The sequence below is a fragment of the Vipera berus genome (genome assembly GCF_964194415.1).
Source record: "Vipera berus genome assembly, chromosome: Z".
NCBI classification, from domain to species: domain Eukaryota; kingdom Metazoa; phylum Chordata; class Lepidosauria; order Squamata; family Viperidae; genus Vipera; species Vipera berus.
In genome coordinates, this window is record NC_138205.1 from 42,833,323 (window position 1) to 42,845,874 (window position 12,552).

Sequence of the window (12,552 nt, forward strand, 5' to 3'; positions counted from 1 at the left end):
AACTGCTGAGATCTGTAACTAGGTGTGGTCTCTCTCTCTCTCTTGCTTGTATGCTTAGAGATCCACCATTTTCAAAAGCTCTAATAAAACACTTTATTATTCCCAACAATTTGAATGTGAGCCTTGTTTCTCACAATAACATCATATGACATGGCATTTCTTAAGCCAAGAGCCTGTCCCTTTTCCTGTTTACACTTCTGAGAATTCACATTCTTTCACAAGAACACCTTGGAGCTTCTTGAATACTTCTGGAGACAAGTTGTTCCACTAATTAGTTGTTCTGTCAGGAAATTTCCCCTTAATATTGGTTCTCTTCTTGATTAGTTTCCATCCTTTGCTTCTTGTCCTGCCTTAAGGTGCTTTGGAGAATAGGGTGACTGCTTCTTTGTGGCAACTCCTTTGGATATTGGAACACTGCTATCATGTACCCCCTAGTCTTTCATTAAATTAGACCAGGGGTAGGCAACCTGGGCTCTGTTATGACTTGTGGACTTCAACTCCCCGAATTCCTGAGCCAGTGTGGACTTCAACTCCCAGGAATTTAGGGAGTTGAAGTCCACGAGTCATAAAAGAGCCAAGGTTGCCTACCCCTGAACTAAACATACCCTATTTCTGGAGCCAATTTGTTATGTTTTAGCCTCAGTCCTAGTCATCTTGTTGCTTTCTGCACTTTTTCTAGAGTCTCAACTTTTTTATATTGTGATGACCAAAACTGGATGTAATATTCCAAGTGTACTCTTATTAAGGCATTACAAAATGTTACTAACACTTCACGTGATCTTGATTCCATCCCTCTGTTAATGTAGCCTAGGACTTTGTTGGCCTTTGTAGGCTGCATTAACAAAGGGAATAAAAGGTGAAATATTCACTGTCTGATTTTCAAGTCTTTCCATTCTTTTTCACATTACCACTCCCCGGATGGTATCTTACAACTTCCTTAGCCTAGATTTTGGATGGGCTGTAGTGACCCCTTAAAAAAAAATCCATGCAGAAGCACTGTCATTTCTAGAACTCTGCTGTTACCCCCTCTAGCATGTGACTGTTGCATTTTAGCTACCAAAGAGCTGGCATTTAGAGAATTGTGTCTGTATTAAGATGTATAATGAGGGCCTTGTAAAAACAGACTAAAGTTAAAATATGCAAGAACTTACAATACAATTTTATGAAATTTAAACCATTTTATTGTGCATAATTTGCTCTTTAAAACTGTAAGGTTATCATACACTTTCTTGATGGTCACTGCACAAAAGCCAACTACCTTTGTTGCAGGAAAGCTACAAAGGAGGAAAAAACTGGCTTTGTTAATACAGCCTAACTTCTTTCCTCAGAGAAATAGCCATCTGGGGTCTATATTCCTACAAGACATTATAGAGGAAGTACATAAAACTTACAGGATAAAAAAACCCCAACCCAACCCTCCCAAAAGAAGACAGATAATTGCACATTTTTTTGCATCTGTTCATTTAGACAACACTTTACAAAATAATTTTTGAAGGGAACACTGCTGTGAATAGATGGGGGATGCACCACCATTGTAAGGTTTGATTGGATTAAGGCTTCCATTGTCATCTTGGCATTCTGTCATTGTGAATTTATTTCATTGCATTTTTCAACACTGCAAATCTACACATTTATTTCTTTTCTAGAAATTAATAATTGCAACAGCATTTTGATTATTATTTTTTGAACTGTCAGGTGCAATTGCAAGAAGCACATGATGAGCAACATCATGTTATTGAGCTGAATGGTATACAAATACAAACAAATGATGCTTTGGAAGTTAGCCTGATGAAGTTAACTTCTTGGTGGAATACTAAAGTATTCTGTGGAAGTCTATATCCTGGCAAGTTGATAAATCTAAAGGAGGGACACTGGATTTTATATTTTTTGTAAAGTGTTCACAAGAGAAAAATTCATTTTAAGGTCATTTATATTCTCTGGAAATTAATTTACACTCAAATAATATTCAAAAATGTCTTCAACACATTCCCGTCCTGTGCTTCCACAATTATCTCTGAAGAGTGTGGAATGGAGAAGCGCAGGTCTCTGCTTCTTGGAAAGAGCCAAACTAAGACTCTTCTGGGGAAAGAGCAAGTAACTGCTTCATCAGTTACTTTCCCATATCTCCCAGTTCCTGTACATCAAATTTCATCTTCCATGATAGGTTTGTCAACAAAAAGGAGATTTTAGAAAAAATATTTCCTCCTTGAAGAATCATGTTTACAAAGATGAAGTCAATAATTCTGACTGAAAATATGACCCCAAATACACTGCCATTAATTCAGAATTAATTAAAATCTGATGAATGATGCGCCTGGGGTATCAGTGGAGCATTAAAACAATGCTGGCTCTGTGGCAGGAAGGGAAAGGAAGAATCCAATAGAATGAGACGGTCAAACATCCAAACTCAGAATCCACTTGGGAGTTAAAATTCATCACTTTCTACTGCATGGAGCTGTGTGTCATCTGCGTCAGTCATGCTACTGGCCTGAGACTCATCTGTGCCAACTTTTAAAAAGAAAAAATACACAAAAATAAGATTTATTTATATTATTTGCACATTTCACAAGCTATACATAAGGATGACATTCTGCAATGGGAAGACTAGTTTTTCATATACTTTTTATATCTTATTATTACACTGTTCCTATCCAGTTTTTGGAAAATTATATAAAATTATTCACTCTAAATGTTGACTTTTTTCCTTGCTAATATGCCCTTTTCTTTCAAGGCTCAAAAACTGCAATTCCCAAAGTTATGTGCAAAATCTTAGAACCTGAACTAATTATGTTTGAGTGAGCTGGTCTTACTTGAATTCAGGTCTCATAGATAGCTTCAGACCCAATTCTATAATGCAGTTTTTCAAATAGTTTTGATATATGTTGGAATTAGACCAGGTATTTAGCATTTAGACAGCATAGGAATTGTAAATGATTTTCACCATAAATTATAAATCATAAATCAATCTGTAAAGCTGGTTAGATTCATAATGGCCATAATGTGAACCTTGTGGTAGGGGAACTAATAGCTTGCTTAAGGCTACCTGGATGGTTAACATTAGTTTTATGCCTTCCTTCTTTCTTCTCCTTCCTCATATAACTTCACAGCAGCACATTTAGAAAGCATCATTAGATTGAAATTGGAATTACTCTAAGCTTTTCTTGCCCTAAACAAATTCTCTGGACATTATATTACATCACGTCAAAGAAATCAAATTCTAATTAGTGCTTTGAATTCATAGTTGATTTTCATACTCCCTTTAATGTGCCAGGGAAAGAAAGCCCAGCAGGTGCAGGGTATTTTTTGCTACACCTCTTACACTGAAGTACAAAAAATACAGCTGGAAGTCACATATGATCTACCATCATCCCTTTTGTACCACCAGAATCTCTCTAGCGTGGGTAAAGCCAAGCATTGCAAACTATTTTTATTTTGGATTTTTAAAGTCAAGGAGCAGGAAAGAAGTATTTTAAGCTTTGCAAATCTTAGGGTACCCATCTCATTCTTTCAAACCTCTTTCCAAGTGAGTCCTTATCAAGTCTGCTTTTGAAATGCTCTCAGCAGGCCACACAAAATCTTGTGCAACTATTAAGACTGACATACATTGCATATCTCCATCTTAAATGATCATCCCCTAAATTTTTAAAGATGCCACTTTTTAAAGGAGAAGCATTAGTGGTTCTAACTTTTTCAAGCTTGGCAGTATTGTGCTTGAATATTGTGTATTATTTGCTAAAGCCTTATGCAAAAACCTAAGGGAATTCCTTAAGTTTTTGCATAAGGCTAATGGGAGTTCCTTTTAAGAAATTAAACTCTGATACTTCAGACAGCCCTGGTGCTGCTCTTATTTGATAGGTTCCTATTAAGCAATGATCAGATCGCTTTACTAGTCCAAAGTTTAATTTCATGTCAGTGTTATAATTTGCATGCCCAGCTACATAGCTGCACCCAGCCAAACTTGGCTGATCTCAAAAAGCTAAACAAAGGTGTTCCTAGTTAATACATGAAGACCACAGAAAACCCCAGGTCTATAGGATACACTGGAAAGTTTAAAAAAAAATCATTCCAGTGGCAACCATTTCTGTAATATTCCCAAGATGACCTCATGGATGCATCCATGAAATCAGCAAGAATTGAGCTTTATTCAGGAAACTTTACCTTTTATCATTTGCTTAAGTAAATATTAACTTTACAATTATTTTAATTAAGAGTGGCAAAGAGAAGAATGACAAGAAAAAGAATGTTGATATTCAAATAAATTTGCTTGCTATTTATAGGATGGGGATATTTAATGTTCAAAGCTTCTCTTCAGACTTGGAAAAAAATAAGAAAGCATTTTCAATTATTTTCCAGTCATAAGATACAGTGAGTGACCATAAGAAAGGGAAAAATGCATTTTTAAAATACTTGTAAGAAACCTGCACAAAACTAGGGTCTGTGCTATATAAAATAGCAGCATTGGTAAACTTCAAGATTGTTGCTATGACAGTATTTTCAAATTACTCAAGTAGAAAGTATCTCTTTTTACCTCAAGAGAAGAACAAATAAAACAATCAATATAAAAAAACAACCTGATTCATATGGACAGCATTCGCTGATCTGTTCTTCTTGTGTTACAGGCTCTTCATCATCAGGTAGGTACCGCTTGTCAATGGCCTCTTTGATCTGGTTGTTGGCGCCTTTGGGATCTAAGTCCATTGCCCAGGAAAAGTTCATCAGTGCAAGATGGGTCTGCCCCAACTTTTTATAAACCTAACAAAAAAAGTGTACTTATGTCAACTTTGTATGAATTTTTACTTCATATATTTTATATCTGGTAGTGCTTTTTGTAGACAGTTTTTAACTTACAGTTTGTAAAAGCAGATGTCTTCCAGGACATCTGTCATACCCCTAAATGGCACTTATTCCCCTCAAAGATTATAAACAATAAAAATATTTTTAAAAATCAAACATGCCAAAAATGGAGAGATTGCTATATCTACTGAGGAATACTGATACTATACACTGATATCAAGCAGCAGAAGAGATTGCCAATTTCTCTTCAAACAATTCTGGATGAGGTTATACTCTCCACCAACTCACCAAAGTAAGGAAGAACACAGTACACATTAAATGTGAGATTGTCTTCAAATATTAATCATTATTTACTTTTAATTTGAAAATAGAGTTGCTGCATTGCTAAGTGGGGCTGAAGTAGGGAAAATATCTCACTGAAGTAGCCCAGACTTGAACACCAAAATCATGAATGCTAAAATTATTTTTATTACAGGGTTATAGCAACAGCATCTTGCACATCTGAATACACTTCTCTCCTTCCTGTCTTTATCCTAAAGAGAATTAGTGAGTGTCCAAACTGAGATGCTTTCTCAAATTCCATTCCTGCCTGGGCTGAGACTTCTCCTATTGACCATTGCCTTGACCTGCCTTAGGATAAAGACTGTGGCTCTTTCTCCTTTTTTTCAAGATTATTCCATAGCTCACTACAGGTCCTTGAACAACATCTAATCTATTTCTGGGTTCGATTTAAAACACCAATGTTTATTTTTAAAAGTTCTTCCAACTTGAAAGAATCAGGCTATGTCAAGAGTTGCCTATTACCTATTATGTGGTCCCAACTGAAAAATCAGTGGTTTCAATTTTCCAAACAAACCTCACCTCCCAGTCTTTTGTTTTGTAAAGCAATGCCATATCAAATCTACAGAATCAGCCTGCACAACCAGATAGGCTGCATAACTGCCAAATCATTCCCAGACTTTCTCCACAACTGTACGTCGGACAGAGATTTGATTTCAAAATTAGGAGGTGAACTGGTTGCTCATCACAGTGGACAGTACTGCTGAAATACAGTGCAGTACACTTGGTGAGCACTGCATAACATTATTATCAATATTAACCTTTTATCTCTTTACAGCAATAATTCAGAAAGTAATGCTCAAAATTATTTTTACCTTTCCTATCAAAAAGTAAACAAGAGATTCTTTGGGAACAATTTGCTTCAGTTCTTCAAGTTCTTGCAAAGCATACTGAAAGGAAGAAAAAAAAAACTGAATAGCTTTTTTAAGGGACCGTAGTAATATAATTTAAATATATGCATCAATGAAAAGGTCTATTCAATACAGTAAATTCAATTTTAATTTCTATGTCTGATGTTTTGTTATTGTTTGATAAATATATTTGTGGTATCCAGATAAACTTTGCTTATTGACTGCCTTGTTTAGTGAAGTTACAATGGTGTAAAAAAGAGTCAAGACAATCCACGTTAATGACTATTAGTGTCTGTAGTCATGTGACTGCCATTTAGGTGCTTCACTTCGCACATTTACAACTATCTCAACATCCCATAATCATATGATTGCCATTGAGGTTATTTGCAACTTGGCTTGTAATATCTAAAGTTAATAGGGAATGTGGAATTAAAATAATAAGGGACAGTTATATGATGTTACATTTAATGACTATGATGATTCATTTAATGACCAACAAGAAAGTGAGATATAAGCCCATCATGGTAATGTGATTTTCTGCTTAGCAACTGCTGTTAGTGATTGAGTTGCCCATTCCAATTGTACTCGCTAAGTGAGGACTTCTTGTAGAATTTGAAATGTTACAATGGATCTAGAAAACCAAGTTTAGTTTACTGATCACTCCAAAATTTGAGATATAATGGACCAAGCAATTCAGGAAAGTCTTGAATAGAAGATATATTCCATTTGTCTATCATTCAGGTAAATCTAGAAGAAGTTGTAAAAATATTCAAAAAGTAAAGTGGTAACAGAGAATCACCATGATTATAACTAAAATGCTTTCTATGAAACTATGTTTTTTATTTAGTATTTAGTAGTAGTATTCCCTTTCTCAAATTATGAATCATGTTTTACCATAAATCAGTATGATAGGGAACAACACTCCTTTTGATAGAGCAAGTAGCTCTCCTGGAGCAGTGGAACAAAGTTTTGAATCACCAGCAGAGAAAAAGTGTTCTTAGGGTCCTCAAAATCTAATGCTGCAAAGAATCTGCTAAATTCAGTGAAATATATTTACTGTTGTTCTGTATGCATTTTACAATTGGCTTAAATGGATATGGTTAGTATTCAGTGTTCTCTAAGGAAAAAGCAGTTGCTTTCCCAAAAACTCAAGTATAGTTCCTTTTAAATTCATTACTCACCTTGTACTTCTCATTTGCAAATAATACTGAGGCTCTGTGGAATTTGCAGAGGGGGTTCTTGGGATCAATGTTAATGGCTTTGTTCAGTGTATCCAAAGCTTTCTCAGATTTCTTCAGAGCATGCTGAACCTGAAAAAAAGGAATGTCATTTTCTACATATATACAACATCTGATCAGTGTTCATATTATATATCAAACCTGAATGAAATGTGATTTACTTACAACTCCAATGTGGCACAACAAGACAGAACTCTGAGGATTAATATGAAGTGCTTTTTGGAAATGCATTTCTGCAAGGCTGAATTTCTCTTGCTTGTAGTAAATCATCCCCAATCCATACCTAGCATTAAAAACAAAACAAAAAAACCCAAAAAACCCAAAATGTATATAATATTACTACCAAAGACCAAAGAGAAACACTCAGCTTTCTAGGCAAATGGACATATTTTAACATTTAAGAGAGCTTAATGACTTCTTTTATAAAATGTCTGCTATAATAGATATGGTTAATTATAAAACATCAATTTCATGAAAGATAAAATCGTGGCCAAAATTTAAATACAAAACAAGAATGCAATCTGAACTCTATGCGGATAGTAGTGATACATAAAAGATATATTAGAAACATTACTAATACAGGATCCAATCTGGGTCGGTCAACGGGACCAGAGGTTTTGTCTTCCGAGCTTTTAGATTCATGCTAACTAGAGAGAAAATCCGTGAAAGGATGGGGGCACTGGCATGAGTCTGAAAGCTCGGAAGACAAAATCTTCTGGTCCCGGTGACCGACCCAGATTGGATCCTGTAAGATTATCCTGGGACACGTATATATTTGTCTTCATTCATTACTAATTCACACATAGAACCAACACATCAAGTGAAAAATACAAGTATATCACAGAAATCTATAATTTTCTAGCCTTCAGAAGACTTTTTCTCCACATCTCAAGTTACTTTTCCTGTTCATATAATAATACTGTGACAAGCAATGTTACAGTACAGCACAAACTTTCCTGTTTTTTTAATTAGAAAATATGAAATAAGGAGGGACTCATGCCTTATAAAAAAAGGGAATTTTTATGTTGTCAGCAGGAAGAATCTTATATGCATAAAGATGAACACACATTAAATCCCACAGTGGAAGAGTGAATTGTAATGGTGATGGCATTAGTGAAGATGGCAAAACTTTCAATTGAAGAGAAGAATATAGAATTAGAATTTATCTAATTTTGTTTCTACTTGGAAACTGCTTCTGGGCTTTTTGCTTGAAATTCAAAAAATGAAATTCTGATTTTAGGTTTTGATGTTTAAAAAGATTTTGTTATTATAGAAATGACCTGAAATGTTATGAAATGTAAAGCAAAATGTTGAGATTGTTTTCTTTGTTTTTATGTATTTTATTGCATTGAAAAAAATCTGAAGTCCCCACTTTTTCCTTTGCATTTTTCTCTTTCTCTTAGTTTTCTGACTTTTGTTTTTTCTGTATTTTTATTTTTGTATTCAAAAAAGGAATTTTGCAAATATAGATATATCTTAATAAAATAGTGAAATATGAGGTAGATAATATAATGATCTGGATGAAGAAATTAAAAGGACATTTATCACTTTTACAAATAACACAAAACTGGGAGGTGTGGGTAATACTTCAAAAATATAAAATGAAGTATATTCAAAAAATCTAGATAGTCTTTTTCTTTTTTATAAATATTTTATTAATTTTCTATTTTTACAAACAAGTGCTTAATAGACAACGTGTTGACTGGGTCCATTAATAATTCCGTGGTACATATAAGCTTCTTCAAACTAAATCCAATATTACACCATCCAATACCTCCTCTCTTCTTTCGGTAATAAACATTTTTCCACATTAAGGAAACAGAATTCTTATTGTTATTAATAGATATACAGTTAAATATCAGCATTTATTACAGTTTTCTAATATCAATGATATCAGTTTAAAATATCTTTTCTAACCAAAACATATCTTAATTGCATTTGCACTCAATATCCATTTATTCAATCAATATCCTATTTTTGCTTTTTTCCGTTTTAATTTCCCATCCATATTCAAAATAACCCAATCATTTATAGTTTCAAAACAAGTTATATTTGGGTAACCAAAAGCTTATCTTATTCAAACTTCTTAGCATTTTCTTATTTCCCTTTTCATACCAAAATATGATATTCTGATTACCAATCTTATCTATCTAGTTATAATAATATTTCTATTTCTAGCAATCTATTCTTAACCATAACATCTAATTAATAATATAATATCCCCTCTAATAGGTCAAAGTTTCTGTTTTCTTCAGTCTTATAGCTTTCTTCCTTTGCCAACTAACGTTCCAGGTCAATGCATTTGGATCATCAAATAATTCTTCCTCTATTTTTGCACATATTATTTGGAGCAAAAGAAACCATTTAGTTAGTATTTTTGGAAGAGCTAGCCCACTGATATTCATTAAACAGCCTCCCTTCTTCTCCAGTTCCCCACAGTTCTGGTAACAGCTCTATCTTCCATTCCATCAGCTTTCCTTCCTTATCCTCCAGTATGCTTTGAAATCTTGGTTGATAAAATATCTTTTCCATGTCCAATATTATTGTTATGTCTTTTAATTTAATTCATTTATCTGAGTCTGGCTGTTAGTTTTTTCCTTTGGATCCTCCATCTTTGGGTCAGCTTCCTCTAATTTTTCTTCTATTTTCTGGGTTGCTAGTTCTTTCTCTGGGGATATCTTCTGGGTTTGTAGATTTAAATTAGAAAATTGTTCTTTTATCTCCTTTGTGTTATTTTTAATCTCATCATGAGCTAAGGCAATTGTTTCTTGTATTAATTTCAATATGGAGAGAATTTCTTTCTGTGATTCATCAGTATTTTCTTGGTGTTATGTCAAACTGAGGCTTCTGGAGACAGATGTTAAGAATGGATTTTTACCATTTAGAGCTAAATATGGAGCATCCATTTTATTTTTTGTAAGTGACCTTTATAGAAATCTGTTTGAAAACTCAGGAAGTTTCAGTCAGTTATTATTGGAGCTCCAGATTATCCAACTAACTTATCAATCCTTATCAAATCTCCCCTAAGCAAATGTAAGTGAAATTCAAATTTTTCTGTCCAATGAGAAATATATCCTTTCTGTCCAGGGAGAAGAAAGAACCATTAAAAGTTGTTTATCAGTCAAGATTTATAATCCAAAATGTTCCATTGTATCAGGCAATAGTATATATTTCTTCTACAGAAAAATAGTTCCATAATATAGTTCTGAAAGTCAGTATTTGTGTTCATAGTTCAGACAGGCCAATTTTAGAATAGTTTATGGTCTCTGCCACACAGATAAGCAGCCCAAAAGCCTTTTCTTTCTCAGCTGCAATCTTCAAAAGTAAAAGCTTCCAAGGCCAGCCAGAGTCTTATCTAAATCTGGGCTTCGAGCTAGGTTTCTTTTAGGCATAATAAGTTGTAGTGCCCCTGGCGGAAATGGCAAAGATTTCGGCTTACTTGAAAGATCATTCGCAAGAACGTTATATTATGGAGTGGAAAAAGTGGATTGATTATATTCAGAACAAATATGGGACTAAAAAGTTTCATTTAGCATTTGAATAAGTTTCCTTTTCTTTTTTCTTTTTTTTCTTTTTATATGTAACATTAGTATTGCTTGTAGCCATTTTATATGAGCTAGAGGGCGATAGAATTAATAGTTTATTGTTGTTAGCATATGGATGTTTATGATTGTTCTTTGTTTTTATACCTTGTACTTAGCTCTGGGAAGTCGGGGGGGGAGGGGGAATGGGGGGGAGGGATAGGGTTAGGTAGGGGTGGGGGGAGGGGGGATTGTTAAAGATAAAATGTACTGTAAAACTTTTCAATAAAAAAAAATAAGTTGTAGTGCCGTAAATTCACCACTAGATGTCATTGACACCATTTTCCAATTTGTTTTTTAATTTCTTTCTTTCATTCATATATATATATATATATATGTTTGTGTGTGTGTATGTGTATATGTATATATATATGTATATATATGTATATGTATAAATCCCCTTCATGGATTACTGCCTTGTCGTGGCGAAGGGGCTTGCATAATTCAATGAAGCTATGAGCTATGCCGTGCAGGGCCACCCAAGACGGACAGGTCATAGCCGAGAGTTCTGACAAAACGTGATCCACTGGAGAAGGAAATGGCAACCCACTCCAGTATCTTTGCCATGAAAACCCTATGGACAGTACCAAAAGGCAAAACGATATGACGCTGGAAGATGAGCCCCTCAAGTCGGAAGGTGTCCAATATGCTACTGGGGAAGAGCAGAGGGCTAGTACTAGTAGCGCCAGAAAGAATGAAGCGACTGGGCCAAAGCCGAAAGGACGCTCAGCTGTGGATGTGTCTGGTGGTGAAAGGAAAGTCCGATGCTGTAAAGATTTTTTCTCCATAGGAACCTGGAATGTAAGATCCATGAATCAAGGAAAGCTGGACGTGGTCAAACAAGAGATGACAAGACTGAACATCGACATCTTAGGTATCAGCGAACTAAAATGGACAGGAATGGGTGAATTTAATTCAGATGACCATCAGGTATACTACTGCGGGCAAGAATCCCTCAGAAGAAATGGAGTAGCCTTCATAGTCAATAAAAGAATAGGAAAAGCAATACTGGGATACAATCCTCAAAATGACAGAATGATCTCAGTTCGAATCCAAGGCAAACCATTCAATATCACAGTAGTCCAAGTCTATGCCCCAACCACCAGTGCTGAAGAGGATGAAATTGACCGGTTCTAAGAAGCCCTACAGCACCTTATAGAACTAACACCAAAAAATGATGTCCTTATCATCATGGGGGATTGGAATACTAAAGTAGGAAGCCAAAAGATAACTGGAATAACAGGCAAGTTTGGCCTTGGAGTACAAAATGAAGCAGGGCACAGGCTGATAGAATTTTGTCAAGAGAATACGATGGTCATAGCAAACACTCTTTTCCAACAACCCAAGAGACGGCTCTACACATGGACATCACCAGACGGTCAACACAGAAATCAGATTGACTATATGCTCTGCAGCCAAAGATGGAGAAGCTCTATACAGTCAGTAAAAACAAGACCAGGAGCTGACTGTAGCTCAGACCTGAGCTTCTCCTTGCAAAGTTTAGGCTTAAACTGAAGAAAGTAGGGAAAAGCACTAGGCCACTCAGGTATGAATTAAATCAAATCCCTGTTGAATATACAGTAGAGGTGACAAATAGATTTAAGGAATTAGATCTGATAGACAGAGTGCCTGAAGAACTATGGACAGAGGTTTGCGACATTGTACAACAGGTAGCAACCAAAACCATCCCAAAGAAAAAGAAATGCAAGAAAGCAAAATGGCTGTCTGAGGAAGCTTTGCAAATAGCTG

At 35.0% G+C, this 12,552-nt stretch overlaps 1 protein-coding gene across 2 annotated transcripts in view; it reads right to left on the reverse strand.

The window, feature by feature from the left end:
- Positions 1-1,164: 1,164 nt before the first annotated feature.
- Positions 1,165-12,552, reverse strand: part of LOC308677398 (cell division cycle protein 27 homolog) — a 40,929-nt gene continuing 29,541 nt past the window's right edge. For both annotated transcript variants that reach the window (XM_081343727.1, XM_081343726.1), the window contains exons 15-19: positions 7,388-7,505; positions 7,166-7,294; positions 5,949-6,023; positions 4,572-4,752; positions 1,165-2,508 (exon numbers count right to left, since the gene is read on the reverse strand). In XM_081343727.1, coding sequence (XP_081199853.1) covers positions 2,426-2,508; positions 4,572-4,752; positions 5,949-6,023; positions 7,166-7,294; positions 7,388-7,505 — 586 coding nt within the window. In that variant the 3' untranslated portion in view covers positions 1,165-2,425. The remainder of the gene's footprint in view (positions 2,509-4,571; positions 4,753-5,948; positions 6,024-7,165; positions 7,295-7,387; positions 7,506-12,552) is intronic.